The sequence below is a fragment of the Ictalurus furcatus genome, chromosome 4 (genome assembly GCF_023375685.1).
Source record: "Ictalurus furcatus strain D&B chromosome 4, Billie_1.0, whole genome shotgun sequence".
Classification (NCBI taxonomy): Eukaryota; Metazoa; Chordata; class Actinopteri; order Siluriformes; family Ictaluridae; genus Ictalurus; species Ictalurus furcatus.
Window position 1 is genome coordinate 29,722,164 of NC_071258.1, and position 17,455 is coordinate 29,739,618.

Below are 17,455 nucleotides of genomic sequence, written 5' to 3' on the forward strand. Positions count from 1 at the left end.
TGGACGTACTGCAGCACGCGCTCGGTTCCTTTCTGATCTGATTGGCCAACATGTAGCTACGTTGGGCCATTTTATAATATTCGGGTAGTACATTGTTTATTTATTTACTTTTCAGCGTTATTGTAAAGAGAAATATTCGAATGTTCCATAACTTTATCGTGTTTATTTTTTTAAATCAAATGTGTTCATACAGAGGAAAAATACGATTTTTTTGGCAGTTATGTGAACGCGTGTGGTGAACTAACACTTTATTTCCTTATTAGGAATCCGTGTCTATATTTTGCACGGTTAGTGCTCGCGCTCGGGCGGAATCCTAAATAGGTGTATTTCTGGCTGTTTAGTGCACTATGTACAGTGTCGACTTCATTCTTTTATAGTCTGTGTAGTGCGTTTATGTAGGATGTAGGGATTGAATTAAGATTCAGCCTCATCCTTAGTCATTGAATTGAACCCTACTAATGGAGGTTAGTACAGATTTGACTATTAACGTGAGAGAGTACTAGGATAAATTGTTATAACTGTTGTTCATGTTATTCTACAGGTTATTCACTGTAATAGTCGAAGTGAAAACTGTATAAAGGGGGTTCCTTTGTAATTTCCTGACAGTGAAAAATAATAAATAAATAAGCTGTTATAAGTTCTTAATGGTTGTATCAGATGTACACGAATTTTCTAATTCATCTCCAAATGTCTTATAATTGGTATCTATGGATTCATAAGGTGCACCTACTTACTTCTTTGCATTCTGCCCTAGTGTGACAAGCAGAAGGTCATGTCTGTAGTACCCTCTCCCGTCCCACCTCCACTACCTCCACCTCCTCCTGCCCCGGGTTTGGCTCCGTCGCTGCCCAGCAAGAAGAAGCTGTATCAGGCCATAGCAGAGGGAAGGACTGCTGTCCAAGGAGACTTTGAGGAAGCGTGTTTGCTCATCACACAAAGAGATAGCAGGTACATCACCGACTGAGTAGGAGGTAATCAAGAATGTGTGGTTTCATTGTGCACTTGCTTAATGTACAGTATGCTTCAGTATTCTTTATCCAGTTTCAGGAAGGATCTGCAGTGGGTGCTATTTAACAAGTACGTGCCTTCATTGATCCAAGATGGCCCCAAGTAAGTCTTTTTATTCTGTTCTGTCTCAAATCGCACATTATGCACTTGCTATAGGCTATACACTTGTGTACTTAACCGATCTAGTAGGAACATCCAGGGAGTAACTGCAGGTGTTCTTCAGTTAAATGTAATACAGTGTAGAGGTATAAATAGATGGAGAGGTAGTGGAAATAGCAGCACAGGACATAAAGTTGCCATACGGGATGTCCTGTTTGTCTGGAAATGCTTTATACTACACTAACTACTTAGTACCTGGAGTTTTGTAGGATGTTAATGTTTCATATCGAGTGCTATCGTTTTGCACTAAACATAAATAACAAATTACCATGCTGTCATTGATTTAAAGTTTGTTGGATCATTGTTTTTTTTTTTTTCTCTCTCTCTCTCTCTCTCAATGTTTTTTTTTTTTTTTTAATTCATTTGGGATGTCTCTATTTTTGTTACAGGCGCATCTAAAAAAAAAATTAGAATATCGTGGAAAATTTTTTCCGTAATTCAATTCAAACAGTGGAACTTTCATGTATTCTAGATGTATTACACATAAAGTGGAAATTTTCAAGACTTTTTCTGTTTTATTCTTGATGATTATGGCTTACAGCTCATGGAACTCTCAAATCCAGTATCTCAAAATATTGGAATAAAGAATTTATAATACAGAAATGTCGACCTGAAAAGAGCTCTAAACAGCTGATGAACTCAAAACACCTGCAAAGGTTTCCTGAGGATTTAATCTCTCAGTATGGTTCAGTACACACAACCACAATCATGGGGAAGATGAAAGTAAAGTTTGCATTTCATTTGGAAATCAAGGTCCCAGAGTCTGGAGAAAGAGTGGAGAGGAACAGAATCCAAGTAGCTTGAAGTTCTGTATGAAGTTTTCACAGTCAGTGATGATTTGAGGTGCCATGTCATCTGCTGGTGTTGGTCCACTGTGTTTTCCCAAGTCGAGAGTCGATGCAGCGTCTACCAGGAGATTTTAGAGCACTTCATTGTTCCATCTGCTGATGAGCTTTATGGAGATGCTGATTTCCTTTTCCAGCAGGACTTGGCACCTGTCCACAGTGCCAAAACTACTAGTAACTGATGTGCTGACCATGGTATTACTGTGCTTGATTGGCCAGCCAACTCGCCTGACCTGAACCCCATAGAGAATCTATGAGAGACACCAGACACAACCATACAGACGAGCTGAAGGCCGCTATCAAAGCAACCTGGGCTTCCAGAACACCTCAGCAGTGCCACAGACTGATTGCCTCCATGCCACGCTGCACTGATGCAGTAATTCGTCCAAAAGGAACCCTGACCAAGTATTGAGTGTGTAAATAAGACATTTCTGTATTATAAATTCTTTATTCTAATATTTTGAGATACTGGATTTTTTATTTCCATGAGCTGTAAACCATAATCAATAAGATTAAAAAAAAGGCTTGGAATATTTCACTTTGTGTAAGGAATCTAGAATATATGAAAGTTCAACTTTTTGAATTAAATTACAGAAACAAACTTTTCCACGATATTAACATTTTTTGAGATGCACCTGTATTTGGAGTGTTACTTTTTGGTTCACTTTGGATGTATATCTTTTATTTACTTTAATAACATATGAATAATTTAATATATGTCATTTTTTAAATATTTACTTAATTTTAAAAAGTGTATTATATTTTCATGGTAGAGTCAGTACTGTTTATTTTTGTAACGAAGTTCAGCAGTATTTTATTTTGAGTGTTATGTTTTTATTCAGTAGTTCTCGGTAACGGTAAAATCCACTATCGCTCGACCTCTACTTTGGTGTAGCCGTACTTTGGCGTCATTTGATTCCCATGTAATTAACAACTAATCTGAGAAACACAAACTTCATCTGAGAAACACAGCTAAAATGAGTAATATGCTAACTCAGCACAATGTTGAGAAAGTAGTGCATGATACCAGAACTTCTAACTTGGACTGTTGTAACATCTTTAAGCATGTAGCAGCCCTAAATACCTCCTTACGAAGACAAAAAAAGCGCATTAACCCAACATTAACATTTGATTGGCTATCACCTAGCCACACCCATTGCTAATGTATTCATTCTAACTTATTCACTTTTCTCAATTGCATAAAAATGGGTTTTCCTGCATGTCTGTACGATCGAACCACAACTGTTTTGTTTAACTATGTTCCTTTTTACTGGTCTGATTTCAGATGTGGATTAGTAGCCTTATGGATGGCAGCCCATCTGGTGAAGCCTGCCATGACCATATCCTTGGAAAACATCATGCAAATGGCAGTGAACAAAGGCTACACTGCTCAGGGAGAGATGTTTTCAGGTACTCAGCTGGTCAGTACAGTGAGAAAGGAAGCACTGTGTCTACGCAGAACCCAACACAAAAGTGTTTTTCTGTACTTGAATGCAAAGTTGCATTCCCATGATGCTTATGAGGTTTGTGCCAGCGACACAGGCACTGTTCTCACTGCTATCAGTTTATTCTCATGGGTGTATCTTTGCTGTCAAATGTGCTCCAGGAAAAAACAAAACAAAACAAGATAACAGTCCAAAAAGAAAGAAATGGAAAATAAATGATCATGTTTGAAGGACAAGCTCTGGACAAGTATTCACATGTACGATGAATGATAAAACAGATAAAGCATTGCTGTAGCGTTTTGTATGTATGATGCACATCTCTGGGAACAGATACACTTCCATTCTAACCTTTAAACCCACACCAGCTTTTTAAACACTTTGGGTAATCATGGAATTATATACTCTCTTAGGAAGTGTTTTTAATGAAGGGGTCCATGCACCAAAGGATGTTGGGATATTTCTTCTTCTTCTGCCTTGAAATGAGTCACGCATACCAAACCGTAGAGACATTGGTTAGTAGATAGTACTCCCTCCCGCAACTCAGGCAAACAGGATGGGCCCGATCGGCCTAATGGTGGTGCTATTACACAGGGTTTTACGTTTTTGGGCCATATCTCGTGAACTATGAGTCCTCCGAACAACACTTTCACTGATTCCTTGGGTATTCCCAAACAAAAAAGTCTCAAGAACCGTTTAGCCCCGTCCACTTAGATTATTTTTTGTGCTAATTTGCATAATATTGCAAAACCAACTTTTGTGAGTTAGTCCTAGCATTTTTCCATCTTCACAAATTTGTTGTCAACTGCTCACCAGAGTGTGAAACCCAATAATTATCAAAAAACACGCAAACAATATAGCCGCCATGTGTCAATCAATTCTAACAATTATTACTCATGATTGTTTGCGTGGATTTGCATGAAACTTAAAATCCCAATACAGGACAAGATTCTGAGGTCATCTACAAAGGTTGGGGCATGGTCATACATATGGGGTGGAGCTAAAGTCAGCAACAGTAAGGCTGATTGAGCTGAAATTTGGTATCTACGTGATAATCTGTAAGTGGATTTTTGATGATGGTGTAATTTCTTTAAAAACATAGCCACCATCCACTGAGGTAACAATGAGTAAGATTGCATCAGACAGCAGTGGGTCCCTACGCAAACCGACCATTCAAGTTTTGTAGATTATATTAACCACTAGGGAGTGCTATTTGTGTTTGTGCACACAAAAACAAGCATATTTCTTGGAAAATAAGCCGTATTTAACTCCGCCCACCTAAATTTGTGATCATTTGCATAATAAGTGAAACCTTGTAGTCCTAGGATTTTTGGCCTATCTTTACAAATGCCGTGTCAAACTACTCATCAGAGTGAATCCCAATAATGATCGAAAACATGGTGACATTTTTAAACAATATATTTGTGAGGAGTCCTTGGACCCCGCAGATCGCTGCTTGCAGCTATATGTTTAATTGTTGGGGTTTAGGTTTATATCACCTACTGTACATGCTGTTTGAATCGCAGTCTGTTGGAAGAAACAGTAAAACTGAAAAAGTGTTATCCCACAGGCTGGTCAAATTGGCTATTATAGTGACACCGATATAAACCCTCATTTTGTATTCACATATTTTAATAGCTTTGTTCTAATTTGACCGTTTTTTTCTTAAGTGTAATTGATCTTTCTTTTTACAGCTTGTGATATGGCCCTGCTTGCAGAGGAGGTGTGTGGCTTCAGAGTTCAGAGGCTATCTGGAGGCATGATTGGAGACAATGCTGCACTAATCCTGAAACATCTCACTGATGGACAGCCGATCTTAATACCGTATCCTAACCTACATACAGTGCTGTGAAAAAAAGTATTTGCCTCCTTCCTGAGTTCTTCTGTTTTGGGTAGATCTCATGCTAAATTGTTTCAGAAATGAAAACAAAATCTAAGATAAAACAAAGGCAACCTGAGTAAACACAAAATACAGTTTTTAAATGATAATGCTATTTATTGAAGCAAAAAAAGTTATCCAGTACCAACTGGGCCTGTGTGAAAATCTTTTTGCCCCCATAAGTTACTAATTCCCCAAATCTATGAAACTGCATTCATAATATGGTTCAGTTGATTTAGACACAATCAGGCCTGATTACTGCAAAACCTGTTCAATCAAATCAACACTTAGAAGTTTTTCAACAGCATGAAGTTGGTTAAAAGGTCTTACCCAGTAACACACTATGCAAAAATTGAAAGAAATTCCAGAAATTATTAGGAAGAAGGTGATTAAAATACAAGTCTGGGAAGGGTTACAAAGCTATTTCAAAGGCTCCGAGACTCCAAAGAATCACAGTGAGAGCCATTATCTCCAAATGGAAAAACTCAGCACAATAGTGAACCTTCCTAGAAGTGGCCGACCTTCCAAAATTCCTCCTAGAGCACAGCAATGACTCATCCAGCAAGTCACAAACCTACAGGTCTAGGTCTGTCTTGCCTCAATACAGGTCACTGTTCATGACTCCACTATCAGAATGACGCTGGGAAAAATGGCATCCATGGAAGCGTGGCGAAGTGAAAGCCACTGCTAACCCAGAAGAATATTAAACGTCGTCTGAATTTTGCCAAAACACTCGTTAATGATCCTCAAACCTTTTTGGAGAATGTGGATTGCGAATCTGTGGATTGATGAGTTGAAAGTGGAACTGTTTGGTAGACAGGGGTCTCGTTACATCTGGAGGAAACCAATCTAATCCCACAAACAGAACATCGAGCATGGTGGTAGAAATGTGATGGTGTGGGGTTTTTTGCTGCTTCAGGGTCTGGGCAACTTGCAGTAACTGAGGGAAACATGAATTCTGCTCTCTACCAGAAGATCCTAAAGGAGAATGTCCGGTCTTTAGTCCGTAAGTTGAAACTCAAGTGCGACTGGATTATGCAGCAAGACAATGATCCAAAGCACAGGAGTAAATCCTAGTCCTAGAAATAAGTGAAAGACTGATCTCCAGTTATCGGAAGCGTTTGGTTGCAGTTATTGCTGCTAAAGTTGGCACGACCAGGTTTTAAGTTTAAGGGGGCAATTAGTTTTTCACATTAGTGATGGGTGTTGGATCACTTTCTTTTGGTTCAATAAAAACAATAAATCAAAACGGTATTGTGTGTTTACTCAGTTGGCCATAGTTTTATGTTGTACTTCATTTGAAGATCTAAAACTATTTAGTATGAGATATACACAGAAGAACGGGAAGAACAGGGGCAAAGGGTCAGGATGGGGCGAATACTTTTTCACAGCACTGTATGCCTTCTGAAAAATAATTGACACAATTTTCCCACTTACTTGATCAGCTAAGACCTGTTTATTGACTGATGTTTACTTTATTTAGTTATGTGTGTTGCTACAGGATCTTATCTTAACTGCTTTGCCACAGATATGACGAGGACTTTAACCATGAGCCGTGTCAACGCAGTGGCCACAAAGCTCACTGGGCAGTGGCTTCAGGTGAAAGACTGACTCACACTATCATTTTTAATAAAATTATATATATATTTTTGCAATAACACATTCACAGCTTGCAAATGTTTGTCTAGAGATGTTAAAGAACGTAGGTGCATGACCAGTCAAACCATACAGTGCTAACCATACAGTGCTAACCATACAGTGCTAGCCAGCCTGCTACATCGATCACCCTCTTTCCACTCAAAGGGTGATAGAGTAAGAGATAACTGATAATAGATTTGTAAAAACACCTGCAAAAACATGCAAGCTGAATTATTAAGAGACTCTACCCAATATTGAGTCTTTCACATAAGCAAAATAGCGCATGTTGTCCCCCCCCCCCATGTTTCCCTTAATAACTATGCAGTTTGTGGTGTTTACCTAGACATGCAAAATACGAGGCAGTGTCTAAGGAAATAGTTTCATTTTTGCTTCCAGTTTGACCGGTTTCCATTGCTTGAAGACAAAATAACATCATTTGAACAATAAGTCCATCGAAATTCTAACTTTGTGTCTTTAAACAATCAGAAACCTTCTCAAAATGATGATTTACTATTCTCATGAGCCAATGGCATTTAAAGAAAACAAAAAAAAAAAAACAACAAGGTTTTTATTCACATTTACCCCATGAACCTCATGGATGCCTCGTTGCCTATAATCAGCATTATACTTGAGTTTCAGTTTCAGTACAAGTCTCTTTGATATGCGAACTTGCAGCAGCCATTGAGAACAAATAGCCCTCATTTACATACAGTTTTCTACCAATACTTTGCATGTGATGTCTTTCACATAATTATGCTTTTTTTGCATCACACACCACACACCAAGTAATTGTATTCACAGTTCATCTGATTGTACACACAAGCTAGTTCTCTTTATTTGAAATGCTAATAAGTCAGAGCCTTAGCCGCTTCATGTATTGTGAGTATCAGGATTATATCCAGACAGCAATAAGCCACACAATGCAGGTGTAAATATACCTGATGCATATAATGCTGATTTAAATCTGATTGTTCAAATGATTAACATTTCCCCATTGTTTTTGCTGTAGACTGAAGACATTTGGGTTTGAGATCAAAAGATGAAGATGAGAAGAGAGTTTAGAGTTTCAGCTTTTATTTACAGGTAGTTATTCTACTGGTCAAAAGTTTAGACACACTCATTCTTTATTTAATCTTTTTTCCTCCACATTTTATAATAATAAAGTCATCAAAACTCTGGAGTAACACAAATGGAACTATGGGAATTATGTTGTGATAAAAAAATTCAAAATAAATCAAAATAATTTAGTATTTAGCATCTTCAAAGTAGATGCCCTTTTTGCCTAGAATTTCCAGAAATGTATTCTTGGCGTTTTCTCAATCGATTTCTTGAGGAATCTCCCTGAGATGGTTTTTAAACAGTACTAAAGGAGTTCCTGCCTACGCCGGACACTTATTGGCTGCTTTTCGGAAATGTTTCGCTCCGAGTCGTCCGTTTAATAAAAGATTTTTATGTAAATAAAATGTTAGTTTTCTAATGATAGAAATGAATATGTCGGTACGATTCTATTTTTTGTCTACAACACCGATTTCACACATTTAATCATACACCTTCAGATCAAAAGGTTTTTAAGATCATGAGAAACATTTCAGTCGAGTGTTTCCAAACTTTTGACTGGTAGTGTACATGTAGATGTGTTCACATGACACTTGACTGACGGGTGTTTCTCGTTACGCCGGTGTGTCCTGTTAGATTGATTGATCTCCCATAGACAGCTCTCTGATCTTCATGTTGGCTTATCCTTTTGAACAACAAATGGAGTCTTCACAGGTGAAACTGAAGGCTAAAACCAAGAATGAATGTTCAGAGCTATCAATCTAACAGGATACACCTGGGTAACAAGAAGCACCTGTCAGTCACATGTTCCAAAATTTTTTGCCCGCCTACAAATTGGTTGGTCTGATACAAAAGGTTCTATGTTTGATGTTGTTTAACATGTCTAGATGTATCGTCTCGTGTACAGCTTTTGATCTCAAACCCAAATGTCTTTGGTGTATAACACAAACAAATGAATTGGCCTTGCCGTTCCAATAGTTTCGGAGGTGAATGTATAGGGCATTTGGTGTTATTTTTCCCCTTTAATTTGCTCGTGTTATTCATTTATTTTCTCATTTGAATTGTTCAAATACAGTGCATGTGTTTTTAGTTTGACATTTTGTTTTGTTTAGTTTTACTTCAGACTGCAAGGAAAGTTCCGGTAACTGAAATAACCATTCTTTACAACCGCAGTGAGCAGAGAAGCATCTCAGAATGCGCAACACGTTGACTGAGGCACGTGTTGGCACTAATGTGATTTTTGATGACTCCAATCATCGTTTGTATAGAACAACTGAAAACGAAGAACAACGCAGATGTGTTTTGCAAATGCATGTTGTTAAAATCTTATCAATGCACGAGTACATGAAATAACTAGGTGTAAAATGTCGTCTTTTCAGGTGTGTTGCTTGGCCTGGAACAGGGGAGTGTAATAAGCGAACAGCTCCCCACTAACACCACTCTGCCATGGCTGCATCTTTCCCGAGTTAGTGCACCACCTAACTGGCTCACGAATCCAGTCGAGGTCTACGTTTTAGCCAAACAGGGGAAGAGTCTGCGCTACCAGCTATGGAAGTTGGAAACGGTGGCACAGAGTAACGCCCAGCTTAGAGAAATGGATCCGAAGAGGGCCGGTGATGGATCTTACTACGTGCTTCCCCCTGGTGGGGTGGAGGAGGGACTTGCAGGTCAGGTGGTGTTACTATACACCTCACAGACGAACTGATCTAAAGAACACATGCGACACGAACGCCGCATGTGTGTGTTTAGTGTGCAGGATGTATACCTCGATTGGGTGATTTTTAAACATTTTTTTAAAAACCAGCCTGTATTTGGCCTTTCATCCACTAGGTGGCCTTATTTCTTTGACATTTCTCATGATGCTGCTGGTTTCATCACCCTCAGCAGTCTTCTGGGAAATTCATGAGGAAATTCCTTTCTTTGTAACTATGGATTCCTGTTACAAAAATGTTAATGGTGCTAAATGAATCAGGGTTGTGCTATTTTGCTGCTCTGACTAAAAAAGGATGTGTCTGGCTAATTTTAACATTTTGAAAATGAGTTCAACGGACAAGGAAAGATGAAAGTGTCTTTAATGCGTCATACCGAGTATCATTTTCCCATAGAGAAATAAGGAAGAGAAATATTAAGTGCACAGCCAAAGCATTACTGAATGTTTAGCCTGTAAAACAAAACAAAAAAAAAATCGAATTTTGTGAAAACTCTAACCGTCACTAAGTTCAGGAGTGAAAATCGAATCGGATATGTGTTCACAGTGGTAGTGCAAGCTTAGATTCATCTTTCAGTGCACATATTTGCATGGTGTACAGTGGCTTGCATAAGTATTTAACCCTTTCAATCTTTTCCTCATTTTGTAGTGTTAAAAGCTAGAAGTGAAATGGACTCCATTAGGATTATATGTCATGAGTTGAGACAAAATAGCCTATAATATTGAAGTGGGTGGAAAAATGAATACAGTTTGCATATGTTAAAAAAAAAAGAAAGAAAGAAAAAAGGTGTTTGGATAAGTATTCACCCCCATTGGTGTTAAACTACTAAATGAGGTCTCGTTTCCATCATAAGCCTCATCATTAGTTGAATGGAAAGTGTTACATTATCTCAATATAAATACACCTGTTCCTGGAAGGCACGGCGGTAAAGAACGATTATTCTTAGAAGTAATCCAACTAATATTTGAATACCCATGCACTAAAAAAAAAAAACAGCCCAGGAAAATGCAATGTTTATTGCATTGAACTTTCTTTGGTTTGATCTCACAAGAGAGCACTGGATCTTATAAATGATCACACACCATGGCCTTAAATATACATTTTCTGATAATCGAAAGGTTTTTTTTTTTAACGATCCCTAATGATGATATAGAACAACTGTTAACTGACACTTACAGGAAGTTAATAATGTATGATGCAGATGTTACAATACGTAGATGCCTGATACTTCCCATAACCGTGTGTGAAAACACTTCCTGATTCAGCTTCAACTCTGAAGTTTATAATTATTTTTGAGTCTGCATGATTGCATGGTTACTGGAAAGACTTACTTATGCGTCTGACTCATCGCTCAGGATGCAGGACCTGAGATCACGAATACAGAAACACCTGTAAGAAAAAAAACAAGTCTGTACTTGTGGAACCTAATTTCTAGTGGTGCTTTAAAGTTTGTGACACCATTAGAATTGTTTTTAGAATTCTGCTTAAATATGATCTAAAACATCATCAGATTTTAACACAGGTCCTAAAAGTAGATCAAAAGAACCCAGTTAAACAAATGAGACAAAAATATTATACTTGGTCATTTATTTATTGAGGAAAATGTTCCATCATTACATATCTGTGAGTGGCAAAAATATGTGAACCTTTGCTTTTAGTATCTGGTGTGACCCCCTTGTGCAGCAATAACTGTAACTAAATGTCTCCGGTAACTATTGATCAGTCCTGCACATCGGCCTGGAGGAATTTTAGCCCGTTCCTCAGTACAGAACAGCTTTATCTCTGGGATTTTGTTGGGTTTCCTCACATGAACTGATTGCATCAGGTTCTTCCGCAACATCTCTATTGGATTGAGGTCAGGACTTTGACTTGGCCATTCCAAAACATTAACTTTATTCTTTTTTAACCATTAATTGGTAGAATGACTTGTGTGCTTCGGATCGTTGTCTTGTTACATAAGCCACTTTCTCTTGAGATTCAATTCATGGACAGATATCCTGATATTTTCCTGTAGAATTCGCTGGTATAATTCAGAATTCATTGTTTCATCAATGATGGCAAGCCGTCCTGGCCCAGATGCAACAAAACAGACCCAAGCCAAGATACTACCACCACAGATGTGGTGTTTTACAGATGTGATAAGGTTCTTATGCTGGAATGCAGTGTTTTCCTTTCTCCAAACATAACGCTTCTCATTTACACCAAAAATTATATTTTGGTCTCATCCGTCCACAAAATATTTTTCCAACAGCCTTCTGGCTTGTCCATGTGATCTTTAGCAAACTGCAGACAGACAGTGATTTTCTTTTTGGAGAGCGCAGTGGCTTTCTCCTTGCAACCCTGCCATGCACACCATTGTTGTTCAGTGTTCTCCTGATGGTGGACTCATGAACATTACAATTAGCCAATGTGAGCGAGACCTTTAGTTGCTTAGAAGTTACCCTGGGTTCCTTTGTGACCTCGTGGACTATTACAGGGTCCTGCTCTTGGAGTGATCTTTGTTGGTCCCCACTCATGATGAAGGGAACAATGATCTTGAATTTCCTCCATTTGTACACAATCTGTCTGACTGTGGATTGGTGGAGTATAAACTCTTTAGACATGGTTTTGTAACCTGTTCCGGCCTCGATGAACAACAACTCTTTTTCTGAGCTCCTCAGAAATCTCCCTTGTTCGTGCCATGATACACTTCCATAAACATGTGTCGTGAAGATCAGACTTTGATAGATCCCTGTTCTTTAAATAAAACACAGTGTTCACTCACACCTGATTGTCATCCCATTGATTAAAATCACCTGACTCTAATCTCACCTTCAAATTATCTGTTAATTCTAGAGGTTCACATACTTTTGCCACTCACAGCTGTGTAATATTGGATCATTTTCCCCAATAAATAAATGACCGAGTATATTTTTTTAAATCATTTGTTTAATTGTGTTCTCTTTACCTACGTGTAAGACTTCTGTGAACATCTGATGATGTTTTAGGTCATATTTGTGCAGAAATGTAGAAAATTCATAAACTTTCAAGCACCAATGTATATCACCATAGCTTCATCTGTCTAATGTCTTGGTACATCTTTATTTATTTAAGAAAAATGTAATCAACTAACTTTGCCAGATATAAACGATAATCTAAAAGCACATTCAAGACTCATTATATAAGGGATTGTCACTATATAAGGGATTGGACTGTAAAATAATTTCCAAATAATTTGTATATCTAGTTTTCTACAACACACACAGTTTGCCCAATATTTTCAATTTATATTTATATTAAGAACAAGTTATGGATAAGAAAAGGACAGTCATTGTGGAAATATAGATTAATACATTTTCCACTTATATATGAAAAAATAATGAAAATATTAACGGCATATCTGTGCATGTAAACAGAGTGGTCATAAATGTGTATGTAGTTACTAAAATCTCTGACACTGAAGGTTTTCTTCAGAAGAAGAAGTAGAAGAAGTAGTCTTTATTTGTCACGTATACATTACAGCACAGTGAAATTCTCTTCTTCACATCTCCATCTTGTTAGGAAGTTGGGGTCAGAGCGCAGGGTCAGCCATGATACAGCACCCCTGGAGCAGAGAGGGTTAAGGGCCTTGCTCAGGACCCCAACATTGGCAGTTTTTTCATGTCTAATATCTTGTGCTTACAGTAAAATATTAAAAGAACTTCATTTGTAAACCATTTTCCATTTGTAAACCATTGTAAAAGATTTTATGTTGTGTGGGAATGAAAATATGACCCGACGTCCATCTAAATAAAATTTTACATACTGTTTTGGTTGAATTCTGAGTCAAATGAAATGGCAGTCTTCCTGTGGTCACTGTTGGTTGAGCAAGTGTTATTTCTGTTCAAGGAAATGATGCAAGCAGGAACATAGCCTTGTTTGCTTGCAGTGGAAAAGATGTTATCATTGTTAATAATTTTTTTAGTGCAACTGTTCGCTGCATGATCTATAAAAATCTTCTCTAATACGTAACTGTACTCCCACTAGGCATTGTAAAAAAAGTTAAAAATAAATAAATAAACTCAGCTCTCCGAATGCTTACCTATTGAACCCTATAACTGAAAGATAAGAAGAAAATGAAAAATGCTTACTGCACTAAACATTCTGCTTCAATGATGAGCAAGTTCTTGTAACAGTCAAACTTCCAGTTTATTGTATTGACATTAAAGATAAAGGAAATGCAAACATTTGAGAAAAGAAAAGAATGGAGTTCATTAACACGATCATATCTATGGAAAAACGCTAGTTTGTACTTGCACTTGCACTTGAATGTCCAACACTGTCATGGAATATTGGCTGACAAACATAGGCACACCGTGCAGAACGGCTTTGGCGTGACTGCGGCTTTTTGTTAGTACACGATCAAACGTTCAGATAAAGTGGCACCTTTATGACATTTTTGAAAAGCCATAAAAAAAATGTTTGTGGGAACTGCTATCATCTCGTCCTCAAAACAGCAAACCAGACCTACTAACTCACTCGATAGTGCGATCAACCTGCAGTGCTGCTGATCTTTAAAAAAAAAAAAATAATAATAATATATATATATATATATATATCATATATATGTAAAACTCTCCCCACACAGGTGAATTTTCAAACCTTACAATCTCCTTCCTTATTAAGTTTCAGATGTAACGCCAACGAGACATGAAATTACTGGCATCACAAGGTGAATAAACTGCTTTGGAGTAAAAGGAGAAATCAATTCTAAAACAAAACAACACAACTACGGCCTATTTTAGCCAAAAAAAAAAAAAAGTGCAAATGTAATCGATTTATGTTAGAGGATCCATTCCACTGCTTGAGGAAAGAAACTGATCATTTGTGACGAGAGCTATACCAAGCTTCAGAATACATTCAAAGAGGAAAACACTAAAAATTCAGCTGACTGAATAATTATACAAAAAAAAAAAAAAAAAATTAAATCACCTCAAAAAAATCCCTTTAATAAATTTAACAATGAAAGCACCATATTGAGTGAGTGCCTATTGAGTATATCAGATAAGCTTTCAGTGTAAGACCTTGACATGCCTTAACAATGTGCAGTTTGCTGATTTTAAAGCGTTTCTAGACCTGTAACAATCCTTTACAAATTATGTGATAATATTGTTATGCAATAAGTTTCGCTAGTTTTTGCATTTTAGTTTTCTGATGAGATTTTTCCGGCCCTGAAATAGGCTTAATCAGAACTGAAACAGAGCTGCTCAGCTCTGATAGTCCCCCCACCCCCAACTTAAAAGGCAATTCATCAAAGTAGGTGTGATTGTTTACGGGAAGGAGGATTTATCAGCGTTTCTACTGCTATTACAGTTTGCATCATAAGTGGGGAAAAAGCTTCAATGACAACCTGCTCCTTTACTGTGAACTTTATCAGAGATATCCCAAACCACCATGTAGAAATCATTGCCAGAAAATCAACATGTTCCAGTTTCAAAGAGAAATCATGTTTTCTTTCCACAGAGTTCAAAAGGATTGACATTTCCAGTCGACACGTTTAAACACAACACCGAGATGAGTGGAGCTTTGGCACATTATGAGCGTTGGTGATTATGTATAAGCACACAGCTTGAACATGATGTTCTTTCGAAAAACATTTTCCCCTGGATCGTGACGTGCAACACGATCTGCTCGACACGACGCTTCTCACGATCTGCTCGACGTTTGGAATATTCTCCCAAAAATTCCTTGCTGGCTCAGATTTCATTTCAGATCGTACCTTTTTAGTTGGAAAAAAAAAAAAAATCAATCAGAAGGTCAAAATATTCAACTGAACATTCCAGTTAACATCAGATGATGGTTAAAAAAACAAAAACAAACAAACAAAAAAAAAAACAGACCAGTGGGAGAACTACAGCATATATAGAGAACACTAAATACTACAATCAATCAGTGTTTACATAAAATATAACATGCAGTGCCTCAGGAAGTGACTACTCCGTGTTCTCGGCTCCGGTTACTTAACGCGTGTTCTGATATTGCTTAACAGGACACATTAGACCTTGTTCTCTGGCTCGAAAATGATTTATTTGGTATAGATCCAGTTTTTGGAATACTTTTAAGTGGGGAAAATATCTATCAAAATACACTGTCCAAACATTCTTCCATCTCAGTCCTATGAGATTTGAAAAGGCCCAGAAAACCAGCTGCCTGACTGAATTCTACGGCTTTCAGAGCGTTATGAAAACTCCGAAATACTTCAAACCCACGATTTATTCGTGCCTTTAAGGGAAACGTTCAACATGGGAATGTTTTAAGGAATGCCTAATATGGCTTTCAGCAATCAGCCCTTAAATCCACTCATTAAAACCTTCAAGCCAAAAGCTTCTTGCGTGACGCGTCACACGAATGAGTTAAATCTTTCAAACCATGCTGCATGCCATCACCTCACACGTTGACCTCCTGTATTAAAAACCATTAAGGATTCAGAATTGAACAACTTTTAAAATTTAAACCTGATTGATGGATGAATACAAAAGCTGGCATCATTTACATCACTGCTAAAGAAGAAGCAGTAAAACATGAAATACAGAGGAAAAAAAAAAAGTGTTCTTGAGAATAAAATTAAATTAGTCTATTTACACTACTATAAAAATATTAATAGAGGATGCACAGATGGATATGTTTCCAGTGTTCTAGTGTTATCTGTATTTTCATTACGTAAAAAAAAAGATTGAAAAGTCTCAAAATGTGAAGTTCTTTGCCCTATAAATGTACAAACCTGCTTAAAAAAAAAAAACAAAAAAAAAAACCCAGACATATCTGTGTATGGACTTTGCATACATGGTGCGTGCATTCTGCTGCGTGACCGATCATCGCTTCGCTAAGGCTCTCCGATATCCGGCACTTCTTCTTTTCGTGTGCTCGTTTCGTCTATCTTTCTCTAAAGCACGAAGCCATTAGCGACAGCTAATCCGGTCCTTATGCGTCCTCTGTCCCTGTTCCACTGTACAGTCAGCACGCCCGTCATGGCTCGAGATATGATTTGTCCGGAATCATGGAGCTCAGGATCTCGATTAGGTTGTCCAGGCCCCACAGGTATCCGTCTTCACGGTTGCCCTCACTCCATGGAGTGCGATGGTCCAGGCTCTGGTGCGGAGGAAGAGGCACCGTCTTTCCGAAATCGATCATCCATACTCGCGCCAGGCCTGAAGTGTCGTGGACAAAGAGTAAAGAGCTGCCTACGACCTGCAGAAATAAACAACCATCTCTCATTAATATCATTTATAGTCAATATACAGTTTTGCTTTGTTCACTATTAATATTACCTTATCATACCCTTTGCTACATTTGAAATCGAACAAGATGTGTTGTTGGTATGTATTTGTCCTGAGTTAAGGCAAACTGTTCAATTGTATGGTAAATGTGTAGCGGTGTGGGGAAACCCATCGGAAAGACCAAAAAAAAAATAAATAAATAAAATTTACAAAAAAAACCGAGAGAGAAAACAAACGATATTTACGAGATTTACATACTTTGGCACCTGAACTTTAAGAAAATAAAAATATTTCACTAAAATGATATGGAAATGACTCCGGTTTCATCCCCCAGTTCAAAGACATGCATGGTAGGCTGATTGGCATGTCTGAAGTGTCTGCAGTGTATGAATGTGTGGGTGATTGTGCCCTGTAATGGACTGGCACCCTGTCCAGGGTGTACCCCGCCTTGTACCCCATGCCCCCGGGATAGGCTCCAGGCTCC

General features: G+C 37.9%; 2 protein-coding genes across 2 annotated transcripts in view; one reads left to right on the plus strand and one right to left on the minus strand.

Annotated features, from left to right (window-relative positions):
* Nucleotides 1-75: 75 nt before the first annotated feature.
* actmap (actin maturation protease) lies at nucleotides 76-13,083 on the plus strand. The gene is made up of 7 exons (XM_053623560.1): nucleotides 76-464; nucleotides 755-948; nucleotides 1,042-1,110; nucleotides 3,298-3,422; nucleotides 5,149-5,278; nucleotides 6,862-6,932; nucleotides 9,407-13,083. Exons 1-7 carry the CDS (start codon nucleotides 459-461, stop codon nucleotides 9,730-9,732), a joined length of 921 nt encoding a protein of 306 aa, XP_053479535.1. The 5' UTR covers nucleotides 76-458; the 3' UTR covers nucleotides 9,733-13,083.
* Nucleotides 13,084-13,179: 96 nt separating this feature from the next.
* itpkcb (inositol-trisphosphate 3-kinase Cb) overlaps nucleotides 13,180-17,455 on the minus strand; it is a 28,078-nt gene continuing 23,802 nt past the window's right edge. The window contains exon 7 of the mRNA XM_053623558.1: nucleotides 13,180-16,942. Within this exon, the coding sequence (XP_053479533.1) occupies nucleotides 16,721-16,942 (222 nt within the window). The 3' untranslated portion in view covers nucleotides 13,180-16,720. The remainder of the gene's footprint in view (nucleotides 16,943-17,455) is intronic.